We start from the raw sequence: 17172 nt of genomic DNA, 5'->3' as shown, positions 1-17172 counted from the left end.
TGTGGACCTAGCCTTACAGAAAACAGATCCCTGGTTGAGAACCTTTGGTCTAATGTACAATAACCAGTAAAGGTCCAGTTAACCCAAACAAATATTACATCTTAGTTAATTTGGGAATTGCCGGAGTCTTATTTGTTTCTGGGATATCGGAGCTGGGAAGATTTCACAGAATCACAGACATATAAGCCAACTTGATTCCAAAGGCATTGGATCTTTTGGGTGGAAAAATTATTTCAATGGTAGTTTGAAAATAGTTAGTAGAAAATTCATAAACATTTTAGCTAGTTTGCTATAACTATGATAAACGTTTCTTCCCAGACTTTGCAAAAATCAAGTTTTTATAAAATAAAGACCTTGTTGGGGTTACGGTTGGGTTTTCACATATCTCTTGTCCTTCCTTCCTAGTTGGTGACAAAGTCCCAGCTGACATCAGACTCATCAGCATTAAATCCACCACTCTGCGTATTGATCAGTCCATCCTGACAGGTGAGACAGCCACTTTCACTATTACATTTTTGCATCATACTTGTTCATTCATCTTGTAGATGCCTCACATAAAATTTTTGCCTCCAACAGGAGAGTCTGTCTCTGTCATCAAACACACAGATGTTGTTCCCGACCTCAGAGCTGTCAACCAGGACAAGAAAAACATGCTGTTCTCCGTAAGTGTTTTTGACATTGTCCCTTATTACTGAGCTTTTCGTTGAATTTATCTGTTGCTTTTGTGGAACAGTTGATGACCTCCTTTCTGTTTCTTAGGGTACCAACGTAGGAGCTGGCAAAGCTATTGGTATTGTCATTGCCACTGGCGCCAACACTGAGATTGGTAAAATTCGTGATGAGATGGCAGCCACTGAACAGGAGAAGACCCCCCTGCAGCAGAAACTTGATGAGTTTGGAGAGCAGCTGTCCAAAGTGATTTCCCTCATCTGTGTTGCTGTATGGCTTATCAACATTGGACACTTCAATGACCCCATTCATGGTGGCTCTTGGATCAAAGGAGCTGTCTATTACTTCAAGATTGCCGTGGCTCTGGCTGTAGCTGCCATCCCTGAAGGTAAGAGCATTATTCTTTAGGGTGGCTGTAGCATACACAGATAGCAGTAGTCCATTTTTTTTTTACTAAGAGTCACTCTTTGCACAAAGGTCTCCCTGCTGTAATCACCACCTGTCTGGCCCTGGGTACAAGACGTATGGCCAAGAAGAATGCCATTGTAAGGAGCTTGCCCTCCGTAGAAACTCTTGGTTGCACCTCAGTCATCTGCTCTGACAAGACTGGTACTCTGACCACCAACCAGATGTCTGTCTGCAGGGTAAGCCTACATAATGACCTTTATTGTGTGTCTTCATCTAATACGGTGTGTTTTTTATATAAATACTATCACTTTTTGTGACTATCTGGCATCCAAATCAATACATAAGAAGTATGTTTCAAAAGTTTTTTTTTTTTTCTTTTAATAGATGTTTGTGCTTGATAAAGTTGAAGGCGATGTTGCCTCCCTGAATGAATTCACCATTACTGGATCCACCTATGCCCCTGAAGGAGATGTGTAAGTTTAAATACAGTTAAATGAACAATAATGCTTACTGGTGCATTCTACTCAACCAATAGTTCTGTGAACTACAACAGAAGAGGGAACACTAGGAGTTTATACACGGCACCATTTAACCTACGTGCCTACGTGAACCTACACTTTTACCCATTGCATACTTTTGCTTTCTATCTGCACAAATCATTATTCTTGCATTACTTTCCATTTGTCACCGCATCCCGCTGTATCTCCCTCCTGTGCCCTTCTGTGCAATTTCATTATTTTTTTTTGTTTTAAAACTAGATTCTTTACTCTACCATAGTGGTATCTGCCATGTCCATTTTAAGACATCCTTTATCATTACGTTTACCTACCGTATATCTGCACATCTGTGTCCCCCCTATTCTTCTGTAAACCATCTCTCCCTGTCTCACCAAATCTTTTTCTCCTGTCATCCTTTTCCGGGGGCCCTCTTTCTTTCTATGTGGTGTCCTCTCAGTCAGAAGAATGATAAGAATGTGAAAGCTGGCCAATATGATGGGCTGGTGGAGTTGGCCACAATCTGTGCACTTTGCAATGACTCTTCTCTCGACTTTAACGAGGTAAACACAAATAGTCTACACCACAAAATTTTTCCCTTAAACTATGTTTGGCCTGTATATCTAACGCTGCATGTGCTCATAGTTTTGTAAACTATACTAAAAACTAAGTGTAGTGACTTTTGTGATTGTGATAAACTAAATTACAATATGTTTTTTTAACCCCCCTAGCGGTAATCCCGAGTCTGGCTCGGGTTGGGATTTCACTAACAAGAGCGGTAACCCCAAACCAGACTCGGGATCGCTTCGCTGGATGCAGGGGATGACACAGGGAGAGTTACTTACCTTGTCCCCTGGATCCAGCGATGTCCTCCGCGCTGTGTGATCGAGCTGTACTCCGCTCGAATTCACAGTGCTGAATGCCGCCGAGCTCCGTTCCCTGCGACGTTATGGCGCACGGGAGCGGAGAACGGCGGCAAATTCAAAAAAGTAAAAAGACACAAAACACACACAGCACTGTAATCTTACAGATTACAGTGCTGTATTAAAAAATACACACCTCCTTTGTCCCTAGTGGTCTGTGCAGTGCCCTGCATGCACTTTTATATTATAAATACTGTTTTTTCTGCCTGGAATTTGGAGATTGTCCATAGCAACCAAAACGTGTCCCTTTTTCAGTGTTTTAGGAATTGATTACATTATTGAATAATTTTTATTATTCTTTATTATATTATAAACTTTATCATACCCGGGATGTCTGCTAGACTCTGGTTTGAACAGATTTAAGAGAGTTATTCCTAAGAATTACAGGACTACAAAATAAAACGCCAAATTTCCATGCAAAATAATTGTACCGCTTTCAGCACCTAAAACCAGACTGAATCATACCGCCAGGGAGGTTAATTTCAGACTAGATGAGAAACGTAGTACTCCTACTCTTAAACTGATTGTAAAGTCTTGGGTTTTTTTGGTTAAAAATAACAAACATGTTATACTTATCTGCTCTGTGAAGTAGTTTTGCACAGAACAGCCCAGATCCTCCTCTTCCTGGGTTCTTCCGCAGCTCTCCTGCCCCTTCCACCTGTTGAGTGCCCCCACAGCAAGCAGCTTGCTATGGGGGCAACAGAGCCGAGCCGCAGATCCGTGTGTCCATTCAAACACAGAGCATACAAAATACAGTATGTGTCTTATTCAAAGCATGCAGTCATTCCTAGCTCGAATTAACACAAAAGTAATTTAAGACTACATGGTCAGCTAAAATTGCACTAATCATGTTCGTGTGGCTGCTGTGATGACATCTAGAAAGTCCTTGCTCAGAACTTACCTTCTGAAACGTTTTCTTTCACCAGGCTAAAGGTGTTTTTGAGAAGGTTGGTGAAGCTACTGAAACTGCTCTAACAACCCTGGTTGAGAAGATGAATGTATTCAACACTGACGTGAAGAGCCTGTCCAAAGTGGAGCGTGCCAATGCCTGCAACTCTGTATGTACCAGATTATATATTGCGTCAGCCACCAATACTGGCCACTGCCTTAGCCATTGCATGTCCAACACCTAAAGAAAAGCTTTTAATGTTTATACTTTGTGAGACAAAAATGCCAGAATATAAGGATGAGGGTTTTATATACATTTCCAGTCATATAAATGAATGACATTTTTTTTTTTTTTATTATCTAACAGGAGAAACAGCAGAGACAAGTTTTACTTACCCTGAATATATGATTTACCCAAGAGTATATAACCTTCAAATTTGCAGGCCCATCTTGTGACAAGTTACCCCAGCTTACTACCAATATAGAAAGCTAATTACAGCATGTAACTCACAGCAAGTTGGCTGTAGTTTTTTCAAGAGACTTTCTATACCAGACACCTGCCTTGGACTTGTCATGTACAAGAAACCTAACTCCCATCTAACAATCTGCTTCTTAATGATCCCATGTAACACACTATACCAAACACCTGTTATTGTAGGCACAACTTTATGAAACTTAAGAAACTGTTCTGAGAAGGGTTCTATTTGGAAATTTAGGTTGAAAATACAAAACTTAATTTTTTTATGATATTTCCCTTTATTTGTTTGTTAAGCTCAAAAAATAAAGCTTTGAATATTTAATCAGTTTCAACAAAGCCTTAGTGGTCTTTAGGTCTATAAACCAGTTGCTGTTTTGAAATAGACCTGAAGAGCTGGAGAGATCAAATTTCACATATTTCAGGATCTGTCGCCCAAGAGGGGCACACAAGCCACCTCTCTCATTGCTAAGTTATGGCAAACAGACTGCCAGGGCCGGATTAACATAGGGGCTATTGGAGCTGCAGCTCCAGGCCCCTTTCTCAAGATAGGCCTATTTGCCCAATAAAAAAAAAGGATTGACTTCGAGGATGGTAGCTCAGCGATCAGGAGTCACAGAGAGCCCACATTTCGGGGGTAGGTAGCTAAAGACCCACTCCAGCACTGGTTAATATTGGGGCTGCTATCATCTATGGTTCTGGAGATACGGGGCTCCTTGCGGAGCCTGTCAGAAGCTACATACAGAGCTGCCAGTTTAAATACAAGCTGGAACACTCTGCAGCAGACTGAAAGGATGAACTCACAGTGCTTATAATTATTTGTATATTACTTATGATAATTAACTCCTTGCCACCCAGGCCCATTCTGAGACTTCTCTCCTACATGTAAAAATTATCATTTTTTTATGCTAGAAAATTACTCAGAACCCTCAAGCATTATATATTGTTTTAGCAGACACCCTATGGAATAAAATGGTGGTCTTTGCAACTTTTTATGTTACACAATATTTGCGCAGCAATTTTTCAAACTTTTTTTAGGAAAGAAACGGTTTCATTCATAAAAAAAAACACTAAAGTCAGCAAGATTTGTTGTGTACTAAGCGATGCTTTAAATTTTTTTTTACAGGTTACATGTTTAGAGTTACAGAGGAGGTCTAGTTCTAGAATTATTGTTCTCGCTCTAACGATCGTGGTGTATGTAACCTGTGTGTATCTGGCTCTGATACTAACCAGTGCCTACCCAGGGACTGACTAGTATCTCTCCCCAGCCTGTCCCCACACACCCTTCTCACCTGCTGACCTGTGAATGGGGCAATCACTCCCGCAGTGTTATTTTGTTCTGCCAGTGATTACATTGATTAGTGTTGCTAACTATAGCTGGCAGCACTGATTGTTTTGGGGAAAACCTGACAGGCTGGTTGTACTTAAGTCGGTTAATAGGTTGACTTGTGTAAAACCAGCTAGCCCATACATAGATCCCCTATGGCTGGTCTCTGCTTAATTAGTGTAATTTCAATCCATGTATGGCCCGCTTAACCACTACGCGGTCCCTAAACATTGTTCCACAAACCTTTACATTTTTCCTTGCCAGATTACTTCATCCTCCTCTCCTATACATAGTGCCCACTGTCATACCCTCCACACTCCTATCCTGTACATACTACTCACTGTCATACCCTCCATACTCCTTTCCTATACATAGTGCCCACCGTCATACCCTCCCTCCACACTCCTCTCCTCTAATTACTGCTTACTGTCTTACTCTCCACACTTCTCTCCTGTACATAGTGCCCACTGTCATACCCTTCACACTCCTGTACATATTGCTCACTGTCATACCCTCCACACTCTTCTCTTATACATAGTGCCCAATGTCATACCCTCTACACTCCTCTGCTGTGCATACTGCCCACTGTCATACCCTTTACACTCCTCTCCTGTACATAGTGCCTTCTGCCATACCCTCTGCACTCCTGTCATGTACATAGTGCCCACTGTTAGACCCTTCACATACCATAAATACTCCTCCCCTATGCCTCTTACCCACAAAAACTGTTCTTTAAAATTATACTGAATATCCTCAATGTTACCAGCTCTAGAATGGGCACACTTTTGTTCAACTAATGGAAATCTCACAGTCCTCATATTTGTTCCGCCCCATTATTAGTATTTATTTAATTTTGTAATTACTATTGTGATGTATAGAGGAACATAGGGGATGTCAGCTACTCTAAATATAGCACTTGTAAAAAAAGCGTCCCTGAAAATATTTTTGAAATGTTGATAACTATGCACTTAGGCACTGCCCAAGGGCCACAGGGTCAGTAGGGGGCCCCATGAGAGGCTCCTGTGATATTAAAGCGGTAGTAAACTTTTCTAACATTACTACTTTTTAGAGGCCCTGGGGTAGGTTATGCCATAGGCTCCATGCACACTGAAGCTGATAAACTGCAGTTTATTGGCGTTTGGGCGTTTTTTGTAAAAGCCCATAAACTCCACTCTATGTTAGCCTATGTGTCCATGCACACATGGACGTTTTTCAGCTTTAATGAGCAGTGGAGTTTATGGGCTTTTTTCTGAACGCCAGAAATTTGCGTTCAAAGTGCCGTTTTTCAGCGGCAAAAAACGACAAACGCTCATTAACGCTCATTAACGCTCGTTCATTAGTGTTCGGCATTCTATTTTTCAATGCATTGTGGGATTTTTGGAGTGTCCTCTGTGTATTTTTATAAAAAACGCCCATTAACGCTAACGCTGTAAAACGCTCATTAACGCTCATTAACGCTAGTATAAAACGCTGTTAAAAGCAGGTTTTTCAACCAGCGTTTTCTGCCAGCAATCTGGCGTCCAGAAATAGCTTTTTTGAGCTTCAGTGTGCATGGAGCCATAATGTAAAAGTATGCACAGCATATTAGCACATTAAGGCACACTTAAATTGTCAGACTGAGCCCTCCAGTGCTGTGCTGTGATCAATCTGGCGGGGCCCGGGCACTTCCATCTTCACCCGGTCCTCCTTCTGTGCCTTCGGTCACTTGCCTTGGCAAGGCTGCGTTGATGTCATTCCCACACATGCTCATGTGCATCCCCTTTCTCTCATCCCCCTCTTTCTCTCTCATCCTCCCTCCCTTACCCCTCACACCTCTTTCAGCCCCTTTTTCTCTCCCTCTCTTCCTCCTTCTCTCTCTCTCATTTAATTTGTTATAACAAAAAATAGTTAGCATTTTTATTTATTTATGGTTTATAAAAAGGCCACACCAAAATCCTCAGCACCAGGCCCATGATGTTCTTAATCTGGCCCTGCAGACTGCCTGTCTTAGGTAAACACGGGGTATCTCCAGGTATGCTAGCAGTGCTGGGTTTTGTTATTAGAAAACTTACCAATAGTTTAAAAAAAAAAAGCCACACAAGTATACACTACAATCCCTTTAAATGTCTAAATTAAATAAGATAGAGCTATTGAATCCTTAATGAAAAAAAGTCACAAGTATTCCTTTAATAGCTAATTTACAATCAACCACAAATGAAGCACAACAAATGTCATCAATGAGAACCCTAACAAAGCAAAACTACCCTTCTTATAACTCAGGTTATCAAGCAACTGATGAAGAAGGAATTCACTCTTGAGTTCTCACGTGACAGGAAATCCATGTCTGTCTACTGCACACCCGCCAAGGCTTCCCGTGCTGCTGTTGGCAACAAGATGTTTGTGAAGGTACAATTTTAAAACCTTATTTCACTGCAAAAGTAAACCGACGGAAAAGAGAAAAACTTTTTCACGGTGGAGTTTGGGGAGATTCGTGGTACTGATAATCTGTGCATTGTAAAGTATGTTATAATATTTTAGTGAACTGAAATGCATAAACATAAATTATGTGGGTGCAAATAATGTTTATACATGATATGCTGCCATCATCATTAGATTTAAGTAACACAGCATGCCATTTGCATATAGTGCTTAATCAGGAGTATTCATGTGTATTTCGTTTAAGCAAATTTTTGTCTTATATTTTTGTGTATAATATAGGGTGCCCCAGAAGGTGTGATTGACCGTTGCAACTATGTACGTGTGGGCACAACTCGTGTACCCTTCACTTCTGCTATCAAGGACAAGATTTTGGGTGTAATCAAAGAGTGGGGCACAGGCAGAGATACCCTGCGTTGTCTGGCTCTTGCCACAAGAGACACTCCACCCAAGAGAGAGGACATGGTTCTGGAAGACTCCACCAAATTTGCTGACTATGAGGTAATGCTGTGGCACTATATACAAAAGATATGACATTTCAAGACTGTGTGAGACAATGTATCCCCCCCCTACAAACACGTCTGTGGGGACATTTCAGCAGTAAATTACGGGCAAATCATGTTTCCCATAATAGGTAATCACCATTATAAACAATAAATAAAACCATATCACTGAAAATCTAAAACTTAACTCACATTGACAGAACTGTATATGTCATGCTAGCTCATTAGTATCTCAAAGTATAAACTGTTCTCTTTTCAAATACAAACTTATCACATTAATTTATATCAACTGATTACACTGCTGCAGCTAACTTAACTTCTATTCCACAGACTGACCTGACCTTCGTTGGCTGTGTGGGTATGCTGGATCCCCCACGTAAAGAGGTCATGGGCTCCATCCAACTTTGCCGTGATGCTGGTATCCGTGTCATCATGATCACTGGTGACAACAAAGGCACAGCTATCGCCATCTGCCGTCGTATTGGAATCTTTGGTGAGAATGACGATGTGTCAACCCGTGCCTACACTGGTCGTGAGTTTGATGATCTGCCTCCTGCAGAACAGAGAGAAGCCGTCAAACATGCTTCCTGCTTTGCCAGAGTCGAGCCATCTCACAAGTCCAAGATTGTAGAGTTCCTGCAATCCTGCGATGAGATTACAGCTATGGTATGCAAATAAATTATATGGAGATTTTTCTTTCCTCTAAATTATATTGCACGTCTTTCCCTCTGGTTGTATAACTGTACTATGTTTTTCTGCTGCAAAAGTCTAACATCATATATTATCCTTTTTTTCTGCCAGACTGGTGATGGTGTAAATGATGCCCCAGCACTGAAGAAGGCTGAGATCGGTATTGCTATGGGCTCTGGTACTGCTGTAGCTAAGACAGCTTCAGAGATGGTGTTGGCTGATGATAACTTCGCCACCATTGTGGCTGCAGTAGAAGAGGGCCGTGCCATCTACAACAACATGAAGCAATTTATCCGCTACCTCATTTCCTCCAATGTAGGAGAGGTCGTCTGGTGAGTTATTAATTTTCAGACCCCATTCATGTCCCAGGGATCTCTAGAGATTTAAATGATACTCCAAGTTTTGGTCCAAATAAATTATTAAGTTTCACGTCACATTTATAACTCATTTTGCAATAATACTTTGGTTCACCCATTATTATTAACGATTTATATAGCGCCAACAGTTTACGCCGTGCTTTACAATGTATAGGGGGTGGAACAACACAATTACAGTACAGTTCAATACAAAAGGTACACCCATCAAATGAGGTCACTATGGTGTCGTTTATCATTTTTATTTGTCATGGGAACTTGACATCTAGGTCCATATTTTTGTTTCAACAGTATCTTCCTGACTGCTGCTCTGGGTCTGCCTGAGGCTTTGATCCCCGTACAACTGCTGTGGGTGAACTTGGTCACAGATGGTCTGCCTGCTACAGCCCTCGGCTTCAACCCCCCTGATCTGGACATCATGGACAGACCACCACGTAGCCCCAAAGAGCCCCTCATCAGTGGATGGCTCTTCTTCCGTTACATGGCCATTGGAGGTATGGTGCATTGCTTTGTATTGCAGTTTACTTTTTTGTTCTTGCGTCATAAGTCTTTGTGTTTATAATAACCATACAAATCATCTTTCTTTTCAGGCTACGTCGGTGCAGCCACTGTTGGTGCTGCTGCCTGGTGGTTTCTGTATGCTGACGATGGACCTAATGTATCTTTCTACCAGCTGGTAAGGATATGTTTAAATTTTTTTTTTTTTATCACGTTTTCTTCAAAGGTCAGTTTTGTACATAATCAGGCAGTGAAGAATGCACATTTTTTCCTTTACTATTTCAAGAAAATTTTGAAGAAGGGAATAATTCAAAAGCTCCACCTTGAATATTGCTATTTAATAGAATATAAGTTTTTCTTATTTTAATTTTTTCCTTTACTATTTCAAGAAAATTTTGAAGAAGGGAATAATTCAAAAGCTCCACCTTGAATATTGCTATTTAATAGAATATAAGTTTTTCTTATTTTAATTTTTTTATACACCCAGAGCCACTTCATGCAGTGCACAGAAGACAATCCCGAATTTGAGGGTCATGATTGTGAAGTCTTTGAGTCTCCAGTTCCAATGACCATGGCTCTGTCTGTGTTGGTCACAATTGAGATGTGCAATGCTCTCAACAGGTAAAAACACTATCAGAATCTTCCTTTTTTTTTCCCCCGCCTTTGTGACACTTTTCTTTTTTTATTATTATTATTATATCATAATGACAAAAAGAGACATATTATTTTCTTCTTTTCTTCTTACAGTCTTTCAGAAAACCAGTCTCTGATCAGAATGCCCCCATGGGTCAACTTTTGGCTGCTGGGCTCCATCTGCCTATCCATGTCCCTCCACTTCCTTATCCTCTATGTTGAACCTCTGCCTGTAAGTGAAAATGTTAAAGTTGTATATTATAAAAAGAAGACCAGAGTATAGTCATTGATTAAAGTATAATTTAGCTAATAAATAACAGACTTCAGTTTGTATACCATATATTGAATTAACATTTACTTTCACTAATGTTCCTAAATTGTAATTCTGGCATACATAATGCCTTATTCATGTTGAATTTGTGTTTATTATACATTTTGCAAAATAGAAGAAATATATACATATATATATATATATATATATATATATATATATATATATAGTGAAGCACATCCATTGCAGAGTAATGCCGAAAAAAAAAACAAAGACAGTTATTGTCGAAGCAAGGTATAAGGAGTGTGCCCATAAGTAAATATAAGAGGAACAAGAACAAATAAAATTATAACCAAATCACATAGATCATCATTCCCAGTGTGCACAGCTATCAAGTCATGTAGGAAAGGTGTTGTATTCAATAGCCGGACATTGGGACCCTGGCATGTAGAGGGAAGGGCAGACGCCTGTACCACTGGAATGCACGGCCCATCAATAACAAGCCTGCCATTGCCCATAATGCATTATTTATAATCTAATGTCTAGCAAAGTCATGTAACAAATACATGCACCCATATTTCCTCCATTGTTTCAATTACATATAGTTTCTGTCCTGAAAAAGATGAACAAAATAAACAAATTAGTCAACCTGACAAGAATCTGAAATCTGCTAGTATTAACTTCATAGTTATATATTAGGAAGAAGATGCTGTTTTTTCACTTTTAAAACTAACATCCTTTAAATATGAAACCAGTGCTGCCTTTCTTCTAAAAAAAAATCAGGAGTAATATTTTCAAACACACATCAATCTTGAAAGCTAAAAACAAACTGTATTTTATTAACAAATCACCAAGTTCATGAATGTATTGTAGATGCTCTAGGACATTGCTTCATCCTGTTTTTTGATCTATTCCTTAGATGATCTTCAAGTTGACACCTCTGAACGTAGAACAGTGGTTCGTTGTACTGAAGATTTCCTTCCCTGTCATCCTATTGGATGAGCTTTTGAAATTTGTTGCCCGTAACTACCTTGAAGGTAAGTGCAATCATTTTAGTTTGTAGCAACGGTGGCTTATTTGTCAAGATAAATAGGCTGGATTTTAAAGTCAGTAAGATAACTGCTTTATACATTACTACCATAAACAACATTATTTGAATGCAAAGTCTGGATAAGTTACAGAAATGTACTAAACATCATTTTCATTTTCAATGTCATATTAAACCAGTATTTTTCTATCCTCTCCCATAGGATAAACCTTTCCTTACCACCACCCTGTTGTTGTTTAACAGGTATCCCATCACATTGCATGCATTTACAGCATTCTTGCCTTTATCATCTGCATGCAGTTATCCATATTCATTCACCTTCATGTGCTGCTCCACTGTCTGTCATCTGTAACCTAACCCGATTACAATGTCTTCTATATATGTCTTGTCAGTTCTGTCACCCAGTTCCTATTTACAGTACATCTACATCAGTAGACATTTCAAACTCCTAGCACAAAAGAACTGCAATTAAAACTGTACTTTTACATATAGTCCATTCTAGTGAATAATTTATTTGTACTATGTAATACACATTTAACACTACAATCTATCAAGCACTTTTACTTCACAAAATAATACATCACAAAACTGACCATTAAAGCCTAGAATTAAAACATTAATCCCCTACCACAGAAAGGCCTCACACGGACTTAAATAATTAACAATAATCTGATTATACCCTTTTTACCTGTCTGGGATTTCCCCTTTGTTCAGGTTTACTTCATGATTTAAACTGTGCCATTTATTTAAAATTCACATCTGTTTTGTCTCTTATGTCATCAAAGAACCAGCATAAGAACCAAAAAGCAACATGTTCCTATCTTATATGTTTGCTGCAATCTCTTTTGACAGCTATGTTTGTTGCAAATGTTAATTTCTCAGCAATCATATGATATAAAATTTGTATCATATGTCCCAGATGTCAGATTTATTTTTGCGCAACCTAAACAAAGGTTTGAGTGAAAAAAAATCGGAACGGATTTGAAAACGTTATCACGTAGAAGACTTTTTTTGTTCACAAAAAAAAGTATTATTTGTTTCTGCTGACATGTTGAAAACGCTGCATGAAAAGGGCTGGTGAAATGGATCTATATATATATACTGTATTAGCTGCTTTTGTGTGCGCCAAAGAAAAAAATCAGTGAATGACTGACTGGGCAATGCGGTTCTGGGTGTAAATCTCTGCCTAACTGAAAGGTAAGCTACTAAAGTACTGAAAGTGTCTGAAAAGGTGCACTGGGGTTGAGTTACTAAAGGCAAATCCACTTTGCACTGCAAGTGAGGGGAAGATCTGAAATGAGTGGAAGCTCTGCTGATTTTATCATCCAATCATGTGCAAGCCAAAATGCTGTTTTTTATTTTCCATGCATGTCCCCCTCAGATCTACAGCGAATGCACTTCCAAGTGCACTTTTAGTGCAAAGTGGATTTGCCTTTTCGTAAATAAACCCCACTGCCTATGTTTCCCATATCAACCAGGTAATTCTTTAATTTCTCTAACAAGTATTAGTAAATCCTTGTAGGAATGATTGATTGGTTACTGTAAGCAAAACGGCTTCTCTACTTTTAAACAGCTTATATATAAGGACTGACTTATCAGATGGGTTGAATTCCAAAAGAATTTTCTTACGAAAATCGTAAATAAGAATTTTCGTTCTAAATTTTCACCATAAGTGGGCTGCAGCAATGGCGTGCAGCCATCGAATTTGAGCAGTCCGGCATGTTGGAAATTTTTTGAAAAACTAACGATTTTCTGATCAGTGATGGGGAGAATCGTGCAAGAAATATAAGGAAAAAAAAAGAAATGCACATGAGCGCACAAAAAGGAAAATCCTAGAAAGAAAAAGTTTCAAGGCCACAAAAATTATTTTCTGTAGCAACATGAAATGAAAGACTTGGTTGATCGAATTGTGAAATCAATGATGGCATCATCGGATCACAAAACACAATGGACACACAGAGCAGTGATTTGAGAACGAGCCTGCTTGAGTGCCCCCATAGCAAGCTTCTTGTTATGAGGGCACTAGGCAGGAGGGAGGAGCCAGGAGGGCTGGCAGGGGACATGAGAAGAGGAGGAATGGGGATGCTCTGTGTAAAACTACTGCAACAGAGCAGATAAGTATAACATGTTTATTATTTTAAGGGCCAGTTCACACCAGATGCAGTTCCATGCAGATCCTTTTTTTTTTTTTGCACTATAATGCACGCACAGTGTTTTCCATGTATTCCAATGGCTCTGGTTCACACCATGTAGTCAATTTCCGGTGCAGAAACTGACTGGAAACTGACTGCATGGTGTGAACCAGAGCCATTGGAATACATGGAAAACACTGTGCATGCATTTTGTGCAGAAAAAAAGCGCACGGAACTGCATCTGGTGTGAACTGGCCCTTAAACACAAATCTCACTTTAAATCTTTTGGAGACTCCAGGGAACAGATTTTTCCTACATACTGTGGGGTTGATTTACTAAAGGCAAACAGAATGTTCACTTTACAAACAAGTGGTCACAAATGTGTGCAACTAAACCCCTGTTTTTAACGCATACTGTTGGTCGAAGGCTGGTCAGTAAGTTGAGCATGGAAATTTCCTTGGTTTTGTTTTACAGAATGTTCACTTTGCAAGTGCATTTGCCCTCTGCACCAGAAGTTCTGCTGACTTCCATCATCCAAACAATGCAAGCAAAAAAAATGGTGTCTTTCTTTTTATTTTATTGCAGTTGATTGGATATTTTTTGGATCTGTAGAATTTTTTTTCCTGCGGAAAATTCCCTTGCAGAGTGCAACTTCACTTGCAAAGTGCACAGTGTATTTGCCTTTAATAAATCAACCCCTGTGTCTTTAATTCTCGCTCTGTCCCTTTCCAAAAGGCATAAGTTGGAATCACTGTTTATTTGTTTAATTCACATTAGCAAAAATCCACTTGATGAGTGTGACACTATTATTTATCTTTGTAGTGACAGCTGGGCACAACTGAGAATTCTCATGGGGATTTATTCCCCCTGGAGTTCTTGGGGAATATAAGGAGCCAGCATAGGATACAACTTGCTAAGAGCCACTTAAAAAGGACCTAAATTCAGGAAGCTGCGCCCTGCTGTGTGTGCTAATCACCAGTATTAGCTCCCAGCAGTTGATATTTTCCCTATTACTGACATACCATGCCTTATCTCACACTGTGGAGGAGATTTACTAAGACTGGAGAGTGCAAAATCTGGTGCAGCTCTGCATGGTAGCCAATCAGTTTCTAACTTCAACTTGTTCAATTAAAGTAGAGCTATAAGCATCTGTGAACCATTGGGAAGATTTCCCTTTACTTCCTGTCCCATAGCCAAACAAGGAAGTGAGAGGAAATCCCTGCAAATGAAGGGAATCCCTTGGGGACCTCAAGGTCACCAGAACTAGTGTCCCCATTATAAGATTTGCCCTCTAATACTTTTCTGGGGACAACCCAAAATTTGAGGTTTTCTTTTACTTTCAATAACAATGGTAAACAGGACAAATTGAGAGGGTGAATCTCCCTAAAGAGGGCACAGGCAGCAATAAAAACTTGACAGGTGTTCTAATCCCTCTCCACTCTATCCAAAACGAAAAAAAAGGTTTTGCCTCTAGTTGCAGTTTAAGCTTTAGACAATAACACCTGGAAGCTGATTGGTTACTGTGCAGAGCTGCACCAGCTTTTACACGCTCCAGTTTTAGTAAAAATCTCCCACTGTGTCTTTAGAGAGGTGACAGTCTTGGTAGAGGCTCAGGGTTGTGCTTTTTTAACTTCTTTAAGTCAGCCCCCCTCTCCCAAGACAAAGCACAGATTCAATTAATGAATAAACAGTTGCAGGCAGATCCTTGCAATGCAGGTCCACAGGTTCAAGCCCTCTCCAGCAAGGAAACTAGTGAGCTGCATAGCAGTGACAGCGCCAAGTCTCACCCCAAAATGTGTGAGACCATCAAGGAGAGGGAGTAGTGCCTTCAATCATTTTACTGCAAATATACAGCTATGAGGCTCAAGGCATAGGAGTGCTTAGGCACATGACATACACTGCCATCTAAAACAAAAATGTAATTATTCCAGTGTAATGTTCAGGCACAATTAACATTTCTAGATGTTCCTTATAAGATAACAAATCTTCAGTTTTTGAGTTAACTTAAAAAAGAGATATCCATTTTGGGTTTAGTTGACCTTTAAATTAAATTTTTAATTTTTTTCTTAATAAAGTCTTGACTTACACATGCATGAAAACCTTTCTGTAAGTCACATCTAAGTCCATCATCCCATAGAGCAACTTATTAAACAGGAAATGAAAATGCCCCTACATATCCTGGGACAAGAAATTAATCTGATTTAGTTAAAAGCATACTGTAAATCTAATGAATTTCCCTCCCCCCCTCTTTCTTTCTTGACAGATAAACCGCAGTAAAAGGAATTCAGCTTTTTACTGAAATAAGTCAGATATCAGCCCAAAACCTCCATTAAGACTTTCTGTTACATTATCCCTTACTGATGTCTCATCTCGATATTCTGAAACACATCACTGCCAACCTTCCATCCGTCTTACCAAAGCCCTCACTTCCTGGTGTCCACCAGGTCCGACTGCAGGGCTGGGTTATCGATGGGCTGTTTTTCTGTTGATCTGTTTTTTTTTTTTTCCAAGTGCCTTCAAAGTTGTGCTTCCAATTGTGCCCCTTTTTATAGCACTCCCTTCATGTCATGCCTCAATTATTCCGCGTACAAGTGAAGGAAATTATCACCCAGCTGGAGTATACCAGGACTAAGAATGTCTTTTCCCCCCAGTGTCTCCACCATCAGTGAAAGTTACCAAGCCAGTGTTTTGTAAATCGCAGTGTCATGTTATCCTGTTTCCAGCCCTCCGTGGGAGTTGCAGCTTGTAGCAAAGAAAAAAATGGAAGCGAGAAAACCAAATGAAAACTGTTCTAGCTATTTATTAAAATTAAACAATAAGTTAAACTGATTCCTCTTGTCCGTGTTATTATTCTGTGGGGCATGGAGTATCTGTTTATTGCATATGTTGTTTACATTTCTATAAGTGTCTAATTATGGAAAGATGGTATAAAAACTGTGTGTATGAAAATCAATAAGGATTTAAATACAGTTAAAGCTTACTACAGCTTACTAGTCCTTAACTGTAATGGCTGCATTCGTTTTCTTTTTTTTTCCAGGGTTTTTCCCCCCCTTTATTTTGACCTGGTGGTCCTGTCAGTGACACACCTCCTTTTTGTAGAACTTAATTGGAGGTTTAAAAAATAAACATGGGGAGTTGGTGGGTTAAGATATATCAGCAGAAGAGTCATTAATGTCCTTGAGGATCTTAGTCCCAGAGAATTAAAGTGGTTGTAAACCTCAGACATAAAATATGAACAAAGCATATCCCTCTGTAGTGTGTCTCAATTAGGAGCACTAAGTGTCATTTCTGTCGGCTGCCTCCATCCTCTGCTATCAGCATGAGTCACTTCTGACAAGTTTTCCTGACACCAAGAGAAAAATGGTGACAGGGGAGTGGCCTCCAGCTGATTGACAGCCTCAGCTCTGTTTCTATGGGATGTGTG

At 39.7% G+C, this 17172-nt stretch overlaps 1 protein-coding gene across 2 annotated transcripts in view; it reads left to right on the top strand.

Annotated features, from left to right (window-relative positions):
- Positions 1–16577, top strand: part of ATP2A1 (ATPase sarcoplasmic/endoplasmic reticulum Ca2+ transporting 1) — a 29780-nt gene extending 13203 nt beyond the window's left edge. Inside the window, exons 6-23 of one of the 2 annotated variants that reach the window (XM_077449629.1) lie at positions 406–486; positions 577–662; positions 760–1057; positions 1147–1313; positions 1462–1550; positions 2032–2134; positions 3421–3552; positions 7444–7569; positions 7882–8100; positions 8433–8768; positions 8904–9124; positions 9458–9660; positions 9757–9842; positions 10152–10285; positions 10412–10529; positions 11488–11605; positions 11819–11859; positions 16012–16577. In XM_077449629.1, the coding sequence (XP_077305755.1) occupies positions 406–486; positions 577–662; positions 760–1057; positions 1147–1313; positions 1462–1550; positions 2032–2134; positions 3421–3552; positions 7444–7569; positions 7882–8100; positions 8433–8768; positions 8904–9124; positions 9458–9660; positions 9757–9842; positions 10152–10285; positions 10412–10529; positions 11488–11605; positions 11819–11823 (2522 nt within the window). In that variant the 3' untranslated portion in view covers positions 11824–11859; positions 16012–16577. The remainder of the gene's footprint in view (positions 1–405; positions 487–576; positions 663–759; positions 1058–1146; positions 1314–1461; positions 1551–2031; positions 2135–3420; positions 3553–7443; positions 7570–7881; positions 8101–8432; positions 8769–8903; positions 9125–9457; positions 9661–9756; positions 9843–10151; positions 10286–10411; positions 10530–11487; positions 11606–11818; positions 11860–16011) is intronic. The other variant, XM_077449628.1, reaches the window with a different exon arrangement.
- Positions 16578–17172: the final 595 nt, after the last annotated feature.

Source organism: Lithobates pipiens, unplaced genomic scaffold (genome assembly GCF_037356315.1).
Source record: "Lithobates pipiens isolate NorthernLeopardFrog02 unplaced genomic scaffold, aLitPip1_a1.2 Scaffold_22, whole genome shotgun sequence".
NCBI lineage: Eukaryota > Metazoa > Chordata > Amphibia > Anura > Ranidae > Lithobates > Lithobates pipiens.
This window is presented reverse-complemented; position numbering and strand designations above follow the sequence as displayed.